We start from the raw sequence: 15,986 nt of genomic DNA, 5'->3' as shown, positions 1-15,986 counted from the left end.
CTGTTGTAATTGAAAATGCATGTAGCATATTGCATTTAAAATTAATTTTGATACTAATGAAAGCAGGGAAACAGGATTATTAGATATGTTCAAAGGCATTTTTTTTTGCTTGCAACGTAATTATTAAATTGATTGCTCAGATAGGAACAAATTGTTGTTTAAAATCCTGATTCCGCTATGTTTCCTCTTCTAAAAAGATTGTCTTTTAATGCGTTTCCAAGCTAATAAGCCTTATAAAATTCTGTACTTGCTCTTGAATTAGTTTTCACTGATGGCTACACCTTACGAAAGCTTGTTGTTAGCATAAAAAATATCAATCACAAAATGAAGACCCCAAAACAGCCTTTTAAAGTAAATCACTGCAACAAAAAAGTTTTTCTTGTCAGCTCTGGCATTTGAAGGTGCGGAGAGGCTGAAAGTTCACGCAGTGTGTTGGTACAAAGCGGGACTCGAGCCTGTTGATAATTGCTCCTAAAGACAAACGTGAAGGCACCTGACACAGCTGGATCGAAGAGAGCTTTTGTTGGCTGTCTGTGCTAAGAGGAGAGACAACATAGAGTGCTCGCGGATGATTTAAGTAGGGTTGGCGTGATAAGGTTATCTCAAGCTGCAAGAGTTGATAGGGCAGTGAGAGACAACTCAGAGCAAAGCTGTGCAATCAATTAAAACTGTGTAATATATGCTGCATGAGGAAACCCCCCAGCCCTAAGTCTATCTTATAAAATAACATTATTTTTTTGGGGTGGGGGGGTTTCTAACACAGTAGGTTACAGTCGCAACACAAGCAGTGTTTCCCCGCGAGGATATGTTCCCAGCAGTACTCCTCAGCAGTCCAATTACAACACAGTCAGCAATAGCATGAATGGATATGGCAATGCCGGCATGCCCAATCTAGGTGTACCAGGTTCCCCTGGATTTCTTAATGGCTCCTCAGCTAACTCTCCTTATGGCAGTAAGTGTCTATTTTTGGTAACACATCATCATATAGATTCATATTTACTACAAAATCAACTCCTTGCATTGTTTTGATTTCCTCTATTGTCAGCTACTGGATAAAAGGAGGGGTGACTCTGGAGGCTGGACGTAAAAATGAAAATAATAAATTGATCTGTTTGTGCCAGAATACAATCTCAGATAGAGAAAAAAAAAAAAATGAACAAAACAAAACGAAACAAAAAAAAAAACCAAAATAAAAATTGGACTGCGCAATTCATAACAAAAGTCCAACACAAAAGAGTTTGCCTGTTATCCAGAGAGTGGCCAAGCCAAGGCATTTCATTTTTATTTTTTTATATATATTTTTTTTATATATATATATATATCTCTATATATATTTTAAGAGGCAAGGCCCTATCACTCTCTTTTTCCGTGTTTGCCGTGAAAACCTCAATCTGAGTCCTGATTATTTTTGCTTTATTGCAGTAGTGCCGTCAAGCCCTACCATGGCAGCCTCTTCGGTCACCCTCCCTTCAAACTGTAGCAGTACACACGGCATTTTCTCATTCTCACCTGCCAATGTCATCTCTGCAGTGAAACAAAAGAGCGCCTTCGCTCCTGTTGTCAGGCCCCAAGCCTCTCCTCCACCATCTTGCACCAGTGCAAATGGAAATGGACTTCAAGGTGAGCCCGATCTCTCTCAATTTTCTCTCTGCTGCTTTTTTTTTTAATTTTTTTTTATTTTTTTTATTTTTGGTGCTTTTTTTTCTCTTGGGGAGAAAGGTACCTGGCTGGATTTTTCAGTGCTCTTGTAGTGATGCAAAAAGCAGGGGGAGAAATAGGGTAGCGTGAATGGTCTGCTGAGATTTTCAGGTTTTTAGTTCATTTTTGATGCTTGCATTAGAGGAAACACCAGTTGTTTTTCTGGCATTTTCCCTTAGGACTCTGTGCCTTAAATTTTAAGGGAAGACTGTATCCTGGAATGCCTCTTGGAGGGTTTGTGTGTTCCTGGTGTTTTTATGTTTTCTGAACACATTTCTGTGGATGTTTAAACCCAGCAGTGTTCTGGCAGGACACAGTGTGATTTCCTTACTTTATATAGGGTGCAGTAGTGATTTTAAATATGTCAATTTAATATAAGTCAGATATAAGTCAGGTTAAGCCCTTACTCTGTGGACTGAGCTTTCCTGGACTAGGCAGCCCTGTCTGCAGTGGTTTGCATGCTCTGGGGGTGCCAGCTCTTACTGTGGTGTTAGAGTGGTTACATCCCTAAATGAACTAAATATTTTAATTAGGGCAGGCAGTTTTAATATTTTGTCCTTTTTTTAATATATAATCCATGTGATTTCATGTGGGTAATGCAAGAAACAACTGATAAATCAGTGGCAGAATGTCCGTGGTCACCTGCAGGGCGTGGGGCAGGAGGAATTACAGCACAATGTGAGAGCAAAAACACAAACAAAGAAGTCACCCTAAAAGGGAAGACTCATGGCCAATTTTGCCACTTTCAGGGGGTATTTTGACATGCATGTAGGCGCATTAGAATCACTGGGAAGGTTTGTTTGCCTCTGCTGGAGTCTCAGTGCACAGTGCAGTGAATTGAGGCACTTCAGATCCCATTGAAACCAGGAAGGGTTGAGGACAGCCTCATCCCGAGGTCGTCACTCCTCTTGACTTCCTCAGCTAAGCAGCAGCAGCAGCACAGGGTTATTCATCCTTTGTATCACCATGACACCCATAACCCAACCAGCACTCACAGGCAAACAGATGAGGGGGATTTTAATTTGCCAAACCAGTTCTGGACACCAGCATTTTGTAGGGTGCTGAAGGCACTTTGGAGCGACATCATCCCAATCCCACAGAGCTGCCTGTCCACCCCAAATCCACTGCAGGATCTCAAAATGAATCTTCCTGCAGCTTGCTCTTAACTTCTTGGCCCAAAAAAACCATCTGAGACCTTGTTATGCACTCAGGTCAACAAAGAGCTGAGAATCCAAATGCACAAACTCATTGTAGCATGATACTAAAGGAAAAGATAATTAAATTAACAGTTTTTTGTGTATTTCTTTAGAGGAAGCTTTACTGTGTTACTACTGTAAGTAGAAAACTATATCCACATTCTTAGAAAAGATAATCCATTCATAAAATAATCCAGTGTCCTACTTTCCTCTTTTTGTAAGAGGACACTGATATGAAAAGTAAATACTGAAATAACATAATGAAAAAAAGAAAAATTATATAATAAAATAAATAATAAAAAATAGACAAAAATAAAATAAAAACTAATATGAATGTGGTAACATATGGCTTAGATCTGAGGCAGGAAGATCAACTAATTGATTTTGATTTACTCTGATAAGCACAATTATTTAAAGATCTAAATTAAAATGATCCAGATTTTTGCCATTTCAGTATGTGAGTAAGGGTCTTCCTGTCATATACTCAAGGTTTTAGGTACTTCAAATCTCTAGATTACCTCAAAGTGGGGTTTTAAGGAGAACTGGGAGGGCTGAATGAGGACCCGATGTCCCTTAGCACCTCCCCAGGCCCCCAGTAATTGCACATCTCCATCCTCAAGTACAAAATGTTTTTTGTGTAAAGCTCAGAAGATGACTTGGAATCAGCCAATACTGTTAAATAGGTCATGAATTCAGCTCTTAAGCTGAGCCCAACCTCGCTTTGCACTAAGCTTTTTCCATGCCCAGAGAGCCCAGTGAAGACCTAGCCATGCCTTCAACCCCTGATTTTTGGATGCTGCAATCCATGCAGCATCCCTTTGTGATCATCCTTTTGGGTTTGGGATCAGCAGCTGAACTGAAAACCAAGTGTTGAAATTAAATAGATAATACATAGATAAAGAAATAATTAATTAAATAAAAATTGTCAATTTTCCTCTGTCAGCTGAACCTGAGTCATTTTGTGTTGAGCAGAATGACCCAGAGAAACAGGCAGAATGTCCTTCTGGCCTGGTAGTTAGAGCAGCAACTTCCAGGGTTGTGGCAAATAAAATTTGCATAATTTATGCAAAGTGGACAGCACCCCAAGGTTCCAGTGCTCAGTGCTGTGAGAGTTAGGGAACTGCCATGGAATCACAGAATCCTGGAATGGTTTGGGATGGACGGGACCTCGAAGACCATCACGCTCCAGCTTTGGGCAGGGACACCTTCCACTGTCCCTGGCTGCTCCAAGGCCGGTCCAACCCAGCCCTGAGCACTTCCAGGGATGGGGCAGCCACAGCTTTGCCTGTGCCAGGGCCTCAGCACCACCTCATGTCCCCACCCAGGAGTCCTGTGTGAGCTCCTTCACCATCCCAGCAGAGGTACCATCCCTTCTGCCACCCAAAGCTTTGAGTCAGTTCAGACTGAGCTCACAAAAGCCCTCAAATTCACCCATTCCTCCTCACATCTGTGCCTTGGTCTGAGCTGCAGCCAGGGCTGAGGGGCAGGACAGGGATGAGTTTGTCAGCTCCTTCCTGCATGAGACATCGTCAAGAAAAACCACCAACACTGCTGTGCTGGTACTTATCTACACTGCATTTGATACATAGAGTTCATTAGGGAGCTTTTGCTTCTTCCTTCCTATTTTCTCAGTCATTTGTTGTCAGGGAACTCTTTTTAAAGTTTAATTAGTTGCTTTCTGGACTCTGTACAATCACCTTGAGAGTTTTCTGATCAGCACATTTTCTACATTAAGTTAAAATATGGAATTTGAGAGCTGCAATCCAACGCAGCTGAAGTGTTTTTGGTGATCTTCAAGTAGAGAGCCTCATTTTAGGGCAGAGTGTGAAGGAGCTGAGCCACAGCTGAGGAGATGTCACTGTTAGGAATGGCCACATTCAGGCAAGCCAAGAGGGCAGTAAGAGCTCACTGGTGGTGCATAAGAGGCAAATCCCTCAGTTTATGGAGAAGTAGGGCCTTGGATAAGAATGGATAAGAATTCAGACAAGGGTGATCCTTCTGCAGGGATTTGGGGGTTAATTGTCCCTCCCTGGTGGGCAAACCACTGTAGGGTATCTCTGTGTGGGAAAATGCTGCTTGTGGTGCATCTGAGTTGGTGAGAACAGCAGAAGTAAGCAGTTCCAGCTGGACCTCAGGGGGATTGTTTTGTCCCCTAACAAGGAGTTAAACGGAAGTTGAGCTGCTCTGATTTCTGGCTTGTTCTGATGTAACCCTGAGCATCAGGACCACCCGAGCCCACCACACCAAAGCAAGATCTTGCTGCCTGTGAGCACAACCCCAAAACCCTCTCTGTGCTGTAGGACCTACTGTCCAAGAGTGAGCGTGGAGATGTCTGCAGGTCACACTTTTTTGGCAAAGAGATCCAAGACAACTTTCAGGGGAAGCTGTCCCTGCTCATGGCAGAGGGTTGGAACAGGATGGTCCTTAAGATCCCTTCCAACCCCAGCCATTCTGAGATTTGGTGATTCAATGATCAAGACAGAGGTTGAGTGTGAAAAAGGCAATCTGGGGGATCTCAGAGAGGTCAGGCTGGGGGCAATGCCAGACAGAGCTGATGTTTACTCCTCCCCCTTGCTGCCCCCATGCCAGCTGCATGGCCATGGTCAGCCTAAGGAGGGCCAGCACTCAGGAGCTGCAGCTCTTGGAGGAGAAATCTCCCCCTGCTGTCCCCAGGGCCTGACTCACTCCTGTGAGTAATCCTACAGAAAAGGGCTTTTGGGTCATGTCCAAAAAGCCACAATCTTGTTGACTCTCTGTGACCTCCATAGTTTGTGATCAGAAAGTCAAGTACTCACACGAATTTTTTAAGAGCAGAATCCTGCCATGTGTGTTCCTTAGGGCAGAGAGGCTTTTCCTGTTTAAAACAATGAACATTAAGGGTAGAAAAGAAATTTTTTAGTGAGAGACTACTGCCTGGCTGCAAAGTTGGAAGCACAATATGTGTTCAAAATTTGGTTTTCAATTGTAATTTGCTTTCTATAGATTGTGAAAGATATTGCTCTCTGGTTATAGGACTATAATGCACAGCAAAAGGCTCTCTATATTCTTTTAAAATTGCATCCTGCTTAATTTTCTGGTCTTCCTCCAGATGAAAGTATTAAAATTATTATTAAAAAACTCACCAGCTCATTTTTCTTTAAGAAGGCGTTTGGTATCAATTTGCACAGCAGGAAGCTCATTGCAGAAATTCACAATTGTCAAAGATTGCTACTAAAATAAATTGTGAAATTCACATCTGGAGCACCAACCTTGCACCCACCCCCTCAGACTGTGCCACAAAGAGAGCTCAACAAAAATGGTTAAATTAAAGAACTGAGATGTTTTTTCTTTCCTCCAGAAAAATATGGCAGCGGATAATCTAAATTTTCACACAACAGAATCATAGCATAGTTTGGGTTGGAAGGGACCTTAAAGCCCATCCTGTCCCACCTTCTGCCATGGGCAGGGACACCTTCCACTATCCTGAACTGCTCCAAGCCCTGTCCAGCCTGGCCTTGGACACTGCCAGGAATGGAGCAGCTGATGGTTGAATTGCAGCACGAGGCACTTGAGGACATGGTTGAGTGGTGAACCACAACGGTGCTGGTTGATGTTGGACTTGACCTTAAAGGTCTTTTCCAACCTTAATGATTCTGTGATTCCATGGCAGCTGTTCCTTAAAATGATCTCCTGCAGCCCCAGGCCAGGTGCACCCCAGATAACCAGACTGCCATGGTGACAGATTTGCTGCTGAATCCCACAGGAGGAGCCAAACTGAGAGCAGGGGTTTGGCAGGTCCAGACCAGGGTGAAGTCATCAGCTGGCCTGGGCTGATGAGGGGTGGAACAGAAGACATTCAGTGAAGAGTTGTTTTTAAGAGCTTTTTGAGGGTGGTCAGGCCTTGGCAGGGGCTGCCCAGGGAGGTTTGGAGTCCCCATCCCTGCAGGATTCCAAAGAATTGCTGGAGGTGGCACTCAGTGCTGTGAGCTGGGGACAAGGTGGGGACGGGGCACAGATTGGACGTGGTGATCTTTGAGACCATTGCTAACCTAAATGATTTTGTGATTCTCTGAAAACACGATAAGGAAACTGAATATTTTGTGTAGAAAGGCTCTCTGCCAATAAAACCACTGTTCTCCAGTTAAATTTTGTAACTTAAGTTGCTGGTTAGGTTTAAAGCATTCATTATGAAGAATGTTGCAAAATTATAACTCCAGTTTTAATTTTGACATTTTTGATATGTTTAACTGGGGAGAAAAAGGGCAGAGTTGGAAGACTTTATCCTGTTTCACCAACATCACCTAAGCTGTGTTTTAGGGAGGTTTAGCTCCATCCAAATCCACAGAAGGCTCTGGCAGGAGCAGGGGCTGCCCTGGGCTGTTGGAGCAATGCTGGTTGTGGTGGTGTTACCTATGAAATGTGTACAGACCCAGCTCTTCCAAACCGTAAAGCTGCAAACGGCGAATCTGAAATAAATTAATATTGTTGAAATTAATGAACTGAGAAATTGAAGTTCACATCGCTACACGAACAAATTTATTAATATCTGTTGTACATAAATTAATGAGAAATATCATTACGGCAAAAATTAAACAACACTAAAATTAAAGACTGTCTAAACTGTGCTTCTACCAAAGAGTTAACTTGGAAAAAAACCAGTGGTTGTTGGCATGTCAGTCTTTATGTGTTAAGAAACCCCAGGATATGGTTGGTCAGGGGTTTTAATATCAAGTCTTTTAATGGTGTTTGAGCTCTAGGATTGGGAGAAGATTTAGAGTTCTTGGTTTTGGTTTTGGAGAGTCCTTGGCTTGCTCAGTCCTGCTTTTATCATGAAGTAGAATAGTGGAAAATGAGGTTTTTCTGCCCAGGGCGTGAAGGGGTGATTGGTGGGGGTGTCCCCAAGGGATGGGGGCACGGCCAGAGGAGTTGTCAGGAGCCTGGAGAGAATTGAGCCTGGGGAGGCGGGGATGCTCTGCCTGCAGAGCTCCTTTCTCAAGGGTGTGGGGTGTGATTGCTGGGGGGAGTGTCCGTGGTCCTTGCTCTGGGGATGCCGTGGAGGAGCCGGGCTCTGCTCTGCATCCTCCCTCCCTGTCCTGTGGTGGCTCTGAGCGTGCCAATAACGGCTCCTTTTCTTCTCTTTTTTCTTTTAGCCATGTCCGGGCTTGTAGTCCCGCCAATGTAAAGTCACTTTTGTTTACCTACCGTAGCACCAAGCTGCAGAGGATGGGCTTAGGGGACAAGTTTAGTATATTAAGACATGCTGATGGAAGCAGTATCTTCACGCAGAATCAGCAACAAAATCGAAAATGCTACAGGAAAAAAATAAAAAAAACCCACAAAAAAAAAACCCACAAAAAAAAGAAAAAAAAAAGACTTTGTTTAAAGATTTTATTTAAACTATTAAGAATCTACATGCAAAACAACCTACTTCTTCATGAACAATTCCATTTTATTGACTGAATTTTTCTCATATTTTCACATTTCTCAGTCCTGGAGAATAAGGAAAAAGCGACGCCTATTTTGTATAAAGTTTCTGATTACGTCTTGGCTATGTCTAGTACTTGCTATGTGTTGGGAGAAACTTTGTGGATGCACCATTTTGATTATCATGAAACACTGATGAAAAATGCCTCCGAACATTTTTCTGTACTCATAACTAGATTCACAATGGTTGTGTATCTCTATAATGTGAAATATTTTTTTGTGGTGGAAAAAAAAAAAAAAAGGGGGCCAAGGAGGTTATGAGCCATCAAACTGGAAAAAAAAAAGAATAAAAAAAAAAGGATGAATATATGATTAGAAAAAAAAAAAACCACACAAAAAACCGGGGCGCGGGGGCGGGCGCGGGGGGGTTTATCGTTGCTTAACTTCATCTTAATGAAATGGAACTTTGTAACTTATTGTAGTTAGAAATTGTAACTTTGATATTGAATTCTCTTGCCTTCAACAAGCACACTGACAGAGAAAAAAAAAAAAAGAAATTGCTACTGTCTGTTGGTTTAAAAAAATGAAAAAAATATACTTCCACTGCTAGAGCTTCCTGTTAAGCAAGTGTGATCTGCAACATTTTTTCAACTTTTGCTAGCACTGTATACTATTGCATTTTAGGCTACTGTGAAGTCTATGTTTCTTGTACCAGAAATTTGTCCTTTTGACTTCTAGATCCTTCTTCCCTAATGTGTTTTGTATGTGGTTATAAAATTGTAGACTTTTGTGATTTTGCCAAAGTTGTAGCTAAATATTTATACACTTGTCTTGAATTTTTTTCAGATCCACTTAAATATTTAGACAAAAAAAAAGCAGATTTTATTCCTTATGACCACTATAAGGAATAAAATAGTCTTATCCATTGCAACACTTTCTTTCACATAAACACTTGCAGTCACTAAGGGAATTTATTTTGTAACATATCAACTATAAATATTGTATTTATCTTTGAAATTTTGTATATTGCTTTTCATCATTTTTTTTATGTTCTTGTATGTATTGGTTTTTGTCCTGGCCTGGTATCGTGATGCTGAAAATAGCATTAAGCCAAGAACTGTTGCCTTCATGTTTTTCTTTTAAATAAATCAGTGTCTGTGCATTTCATTTGTACTTCATAAGGTTGCTATTGTTTAGCCTTTCCATCCTTTCTTTTTTAAATTTTTTTTTCAAAAATTCAAATTCATTGTTTATTTTTATATTATTTTTAAGTTATCAGAACAAATAATTTTGAAAGAAAAAGTCGTTTGTTGTATAGTCAAATCAAAATTGTGCCACATGGCTGTAATGAATACTAGTAGAATATGTGCATGTGATACAGCCACAGAAAAGATGAATCTATTTTGTGGTTGCATTTTTTATTTTCTTTTTTTTGTTTGTTTGTTTTCTTTATTTTTTAATTTTATTTTTAATTTTTTTTTTTTTAAGATTGTAAAAAGTCATTTTTAGCTGCCACCCATGACTTTGCCACATAGCTGAACTGTGTTTACTGGAAAAATTCAGAGGCCTAAAGTTTAAAAATAAATTCACTTCTGATGTTTTAATTAAAATGTTTGCCACATGAACTTCTCTGATGCCTTAAAAGTGAACTTCTTTGAAGAACTTTTGTGCTGTTTTATCACAGGCTTACACCACAATTGTTAATCACAACTTCATTTGGATGATTTCTGGTGTAAAAAAATAAGGGGGAAAAAAAAAGCACAATCCCGGTGTACAATTCTGCCACTCCTTTATGTGTCGATTTTCTGCTGCACTCTGCATTCTCCCAAACCCTGCTCTGCTCAAAACCGGGGAAGGTTTCACGGGAAATCAGGATCACACCGAATTTTTAATGTCTGGGAGTTGTTTATTTAGGTTTCTTGGGGTTTTTTTTAGGGAACTTTTTGTAATCAACCCGTAGCCGATGGTACTTTTTAAACTGGAATGACCTCCGTTGTATTCCGTGGCTCTCAGTGCCAAATCCAGCCAGAGAAACGTGGAGTTGTTTTTATTTTTACTTTGCACTAAATCTTTTGCCAGCGCAGCACTGCAAAACACGTTGCAAACTGCAGCAGAATTCACCTTTTAACCAAAAAGGAGGGATCATTTTCGTTAATTATTATTAATTTTTTTATTATTATTATTTTTGTATTGTTTTTTTCTTTTCTTTTTGGGCAAAAAAATAATGCACATTTTAGTCAAGCTTTTCTGGAAGGTTTAGAAGAAGGGTTCAGCGTAGCACAGCTCTGTGAGCACGGCCAAGGTTGGCTAGGTGGGAAAGCCTGAGAAGTCACTTTGGAACTGAATTGCCTCCGTTATATTTTGTCTAAGTAAGGTTTTGCTCTAAAAAAAAAAAATAAAAGAAGAGGTCACGTGTACATGTTAAGAAAGTCTGCAAGTTCCTTCATAAATGCAATCTGTTTGTGTTTTAGATTAATTAGTCAATGCACTCATTGCTTCATTGTCTCCAGACGGAAAGCTTCACTAAATGGTAGATTTTACTGTTAAAGACCCTACAATAAGATTGTTTTATCTGTACATTTTTTCATATATTTAACTGTATAAAAAAATGTTCATTTTACACAATATTTAATTAAAGTATTTCTTGTCTGTGAATTTCATTTTTAGTAATTTTATCTGGTTTGATTATTAAAAAAAGTGGCTAAACACTAAACGAAATAGCGCAACACTGGGGGTTTCATTTCTAAATATCAGAATTTTTATTCCTTTGTTATGAAAAAGCCCAAACCCTTGACGTGGTTTTTCCAGTTCCCTGGGAGGAAGATGAGGAAGGACATCTCTGCTCTGCAGTGCCAATCACTTGTTGTTCAGCCTCGGTGAAGTATTTATGCAAAACTGCTCACTTTTTGTGAAGAATAAAAGCAGAATATCTCTTTTTCTTATTTAACCAAAATGGTGCACTTCAGTCAGGCTTTTTGTAAAGCAAAGGTAACAATAGATTTTTTTTTTCCTTTTACTATTTTAATATCATATTGTAAAAGTCTGTAAACAGGAAAAGTTATTTTAAACAAAGCACAACCCAAATTTTCCATGTGGTGGTTTGACACTGAAGGTCGACGTGCTCGTCTCTTAACTGCTGAGAAGGAAGCAAATTCTTTTGCTAATTATAATACTGAGCACAAATATTTCATCCTCTGAGCCATAATATGTGCAATGCACATATAGTGGGTGCAAAAATATATTTATAATGAGGTGGGCATGTGCAGCCTTGGAGCTGGAGAGAGCTGCAAAGCTTTGCCTGATGTGCAGGTCTGAGTTCCCCATTCCAGACACCAAATGTGCTCCTGTATCCTTTTGTGTGACCAGCACCACCAAAAAAAGGGCATTTCCACAGGAATATGGGTCTGGCAGAGGAATGTAAGCACTCGTGGTGGTGAAACAGGGAGTTTGTTCTGGAGTTTGATCCGGTCATTAATCAGAGGGCTGCTGACAACTTTGAGAGGGCACTGAGAAACTCGGAGCTCCAAAGTGAAGGGATGGAGTGGTGTGTGTGGATCCGGTGCCAAAGGACACGCTGGGTGCCCCAGCCCCTCCTTGGCTGCCTGTGGTTCAGGGATGGAGTGGGGAGAAGGCAAAACTCAGTCACTGCAGTCACAACCTACAGGAAAACCAGGATTTTTAACCATGCTTCCTTTCTTCTCCAGCATTTCCATAGTTTTCATGTCAGATGAAAACTGATTTGATGAAAAAAAAAGGTGTTAAAGCTGCAGAACACTTTGGATTATTATTATTTTTATTATTTTTTATTATTATGCATTGAAAACTGTTCCAATCTGAGTGTGTGTCTGCGTATCGTGTTTAAAAGGCAGCATAATCAGATGCATCCCACTAAAAAATAAGCTGGTTTTTAGGGATGAAAGTCTGCATGATGCCTACTGGCACTTTTCCTTTTAGTTTTATTTCAAAGGTTTGAATAATGAGCATCTAAATGGTTCCTCTAACTTTCAATGCAAGGAAAACACAAAAGGAGAAAACCCACATATGACAATTCCTAGAGCAATCCACCACCTACGACACAAGTGGGTAAGAGCCCTGCTGTGGAAATATGTTGTGTCAGCCCACAGTGAGTTTAGACACAGGAAGATGATAAAAATTCCTTAATCAAAACGAAGGAATAAGAGTCTCTAAAAGTACATGCCAATTATTGCAGAGCAGCTTTTAAAAGTCTTTCAAGCTTTTAAAGATTATTCAAAGCACTTGAAATAGGCTTCAATCTAATGCCTCATTTCATTGCATTAAACAGCCTAGTTAATAAAGAATCAATATATTCAAAGGGCAAGGTTATCTTTTGTCTATAAGGGGTGGTGTCATTCTGAACCTTTTATAGTTCAAATGCTGAAAAAGACCTCATGAAATCTATACTCATCAAGTGGGTCAACTAGAGCAATAAAGAGGCCTCTGAAAGAATGGCTGCACTTCTTTAAAACAACTATAAGTCTTATCTCCCCACATAGTCCTCGCCAGGCTCCGCCAGAAAATGTCAATTTCTCATCAAGACAAGAGGCCCGGCGATAATTTTTTCCCAGAGAATACACACAATTAGGAGAATGCAGAAAGGCCCCACCAGTGATTTGTAACTTATTATGTCACCGGCGGGCTGCGACCCGCCGCTAAGCAGATAATAAGGGCTGTTGATAACGCAGGTGTCAATAGGGCCCGCGGTGATGCTTGAATGTGAGCCCTTGTGAGCGCGCAGATCGCGGCGCCGATAACCGCACACCCGCCCGCCCGCGCGCCCGCGCCCCAAATTAATGCCCTGGATAAACCGCACAAAGGAGCGCCGCTTCTTTATCCTCCCTGAGACAATTCCCCGCTTTACCCTTCAAGGAGCTCTTTTATGTGCGAATAAGGTTGCTTTTAATGAAATTGAAACTCATCAGAGGAAATCAAAACCCTCAAATCAGATTACAAATTGATTTTTTTTTTTTCTCTTCCCTTCCTTTTTGGCCACTTGTCGTTGTTCGATGGAGTGCCCTAAGTTTTACAGGGAAAGGAAGAGAATGCAGCCAGTCTGGAGTCAGGGCATGCAAACAACCTCTAAACTAAAGCATACAAAGGAGGAACGTTCCTGAAGTCCCACAAGTCATAAAAAGTTTTAAAACGTTGCTGGTATTCTTCAAAACTTTACCCAGATACTTCAAAAAATACTAAAGTTGTAATTAAATGAACTGTCCTAGAACTTAAAATTGTAAAATCAAACAATAAAACCCAAGCCATTTCCCTTTCTCCTGTGCAATGCTAAATTTCATTGTTAGATGAAATATCAAATATAATTTCTCAGTGCTCAGGTCAAAATTAACAGATGGAGGAGCTGAGACCCCCCTGGTCTGGGACCCTGCTTCAGGGGTGACTCACTGAAGCACTTTGGCCAGCTGGGACATGACAGTGACAAAGGCAATACAGTTGTGGCTCGATTTTATTTCTTAAAGATTTTATTTCTTAAACATTTAAATAAAGCAACAGTTGCACTTAATGGCTTTGTTTTCCCTTTGTTGGCTTCGTGCTATTACTGAAAGGACATAATGAATTAAAAGGTGCAGTTAATTAGTCACAAAATTGTACACTTTTGGTGCCCACAAAACTTGTAGAGGATTTTGGTTATGTGACTCTTTGTTTGCATTTATCTTTAAGTAAATTAAGCTGTTTGAGAAATGACTTTGTAGCAAAAGCAAGTACTGAATAGAGGTGGTGAGGATGCAAGGAAATTATCTGAAAGCTGCTTTGCTTCAACCAGACAAAGTCACAGATTTCCTACTGTGTAAAATCTAAAATAGAAATGTCAAGTGAAAAGAAAAGGAAACTGAGGCTGGAATTGGTGTGGGTAACACAGCCAGTCAAGAGTTGCCCTGTACCTACAAGGAAACATGGGATGGAAATACCAAGGGAAAGATGGAGAGAAGAAAGGAGGAAGATGTGAAAAAAATTGTACAATGAAACCCAATAAAGTTGTCTTTAATGATGTCCTTCCTTGTGGCATGGAATTCTGTTATGGGATTGAGTTCTTGGGGTGTCTCTGGAATTGTTTGGGTTGGAAGGGACCCCAAATCCCACCCAGTGCCAGCCCTGCCATGGCAGGGACACCTCCCACTGTCCCAGGGGCTCCCAGCCCCAGTGTCCAGCCTGGCCTTGGGCACTGCCAGGGATGCAGGGGCAGCCCCAGCTGCTCTGGGCACCTGTGCCAGTGACCCTTTTCCTCCTTAGGACAGCTCTAGGTCCAGGCTCTTGTGTCCACAGACATAAATGAAGCTGTAATGAATATAAATTATTATAATAACAACAATATAATCTCTAATAACCATTTCACAAGTCTACTTAGGCAGACCAGTTCAGTCCATGGTGCTTCTTCACCTTTTTGGTTTATCTGTGTGTCTCAGAGCAGGTCACGAATCCAAAAATTGCTGTAGTGTCCCAAGGATCTCTGCAAGGACTTCCAGGATTTCTCCTCAACTATCTCTTCACTTGTTTCATCTCTTAAACACAGCCCGAAGAATTTACAGAGGCCAAGCAGTGGGTAGGGACCAGCCAGAGGCTCTGAGGCACCAAGGGGTGAAGCCATGGGTGAGGACCATGGACCTCACAAATCTTAACAAATCCTAACAAATCCCTGGAGCTGTTAAAGCCTGAGCAGCAGGGGCCCAAGGATATCAGTACTTGGCAAAATATAAACATAAATGATGGGGTTTTTTTAATTAGAAAGCTACTCAGAGACCTTTCAAAGCTCTAAACCAGTATTAACTGGCCCAAACCTGCTAAAATAATGTTTTACAGAAGTCCAAGCCAAGCCATCCTTGCCCATCTCAGTCTTTTTCCAGAGCTGTATATCCCCAACCAGAGATTTGTCAGGATCCTTCAGCAGCTCAGCCCTGAGCAGTGACAGAGCACAGGGAAAACACAGAGCAACCCTTCTAACAAAAAATTTGTCCTGGAACAACCTGTTCAGGGTATTGCACATAAAGATTTTGAAAATGCTCTGCTGTTGGTGGTTGTAAAAGGCCCTAACCAAGTGACTGGAATGGCTCAAAAATAATAAATACATAAATAAACACAGAAATACAGAAATTATTAAATACAGTTGAGCCATATTTACATTAGTGATGTACACCAGAAATCGGCAAGAAACAATTTTAAACTTGGTTTTCTTTTTTTAAATTAGCCTGGAAAGCAGCTACCAGAAGCAAAGCTGTGCTCATGCTGGCTAGGTATTATAAAAGAACCAATGGCAATGCAGAGGCTGCCATGGGAAGGAGCCCAAGGAAAATAACTTTGATAAATAGTTCAGATTAAATGCAGAAGAGTTTTAGGCAGATGACACTTCGTGAGGTCATCTCAAGGTGGTTCAGATGACCCAGCTGGCAGGATCCAGCTCAGCACCTGCAGTCAGAGTTTTTGCAGTGACAAACTTGGTGACAGCAATTTCAGCAATGGCTGAGTTGGGTTGGTTTTTTCCTCTTCATTTCAATGGGTTCATCTGGTTCAGCTCAATGACAAACTCACTCAGAACTGAAAACATGATTGGGCTTTGGAAGAGCAGAAAATGTGTATTCCTCTCCCTATCTATGAACAAAAAATAAATTCCAAAGGATAAGATCTGCTGGGTTTTAATATCTTAAGGATGTGATGATCAGAAAC

The 15,986-nt window shown here is 40.8% G+C and overlaps 1 protein-coding gene across 5 annotated transcripts in view; it reads left to right on the top strand.

Moving 5' to 3' along the window:
- Positions 1–10,957, top strand: part of EBF3 (EBF transcription factor 3) — a 122,829-nt gene extending 111,872 nt beyond the window's left edge. For 2 of the 5 annotated variants that reach the window (XM_071446128.1, XM_071446131.1), the window contains exons 14-16: positions 764–952; positions 1,531–1,620; positions 8,024–8,457. In XM_071446128.1, coding sequence (XP_071302229.1) covers positions 764–952; positions 1,531–1,620; positions 8,024–8,055 — 311 coding nt within the window. In that variant the 3' untranslated portion in view covers positions 8,056–8,457. Of the gene's footprint in view, positions 1–763; positions 953–1,422; positions 1,621–8,023 lie in introns of all 5 variants that reach the window. The other 3 variants (XM_071446127.1, XM_071446130.1, XM_071446129.1) reach the window with 2 other exon arrangements.
- Positions 10,958–15,986: the final 5,029 nt, after the last annotated feature.

This window comes from Agelaius tricolor, unplaced genomic scaffold, assembly GCF_023055355.1.
Source record: "Agelaius tricolor isolate 1412-34295 unplaced genomic scaffold, bAgeTri1.0.p SCAF_22, whole genome shotgun sequence".
NCBI classification, from domain to species: domain Eukaryota; kingdom Metazoa; phylum Chordata; class Aves; order Passeriformes; family Icteridae; genus Agelaius; species Agelaius tricolor.
This window is presented reverse-complemented; position numbering and strand designations above follow the sequence as displayed.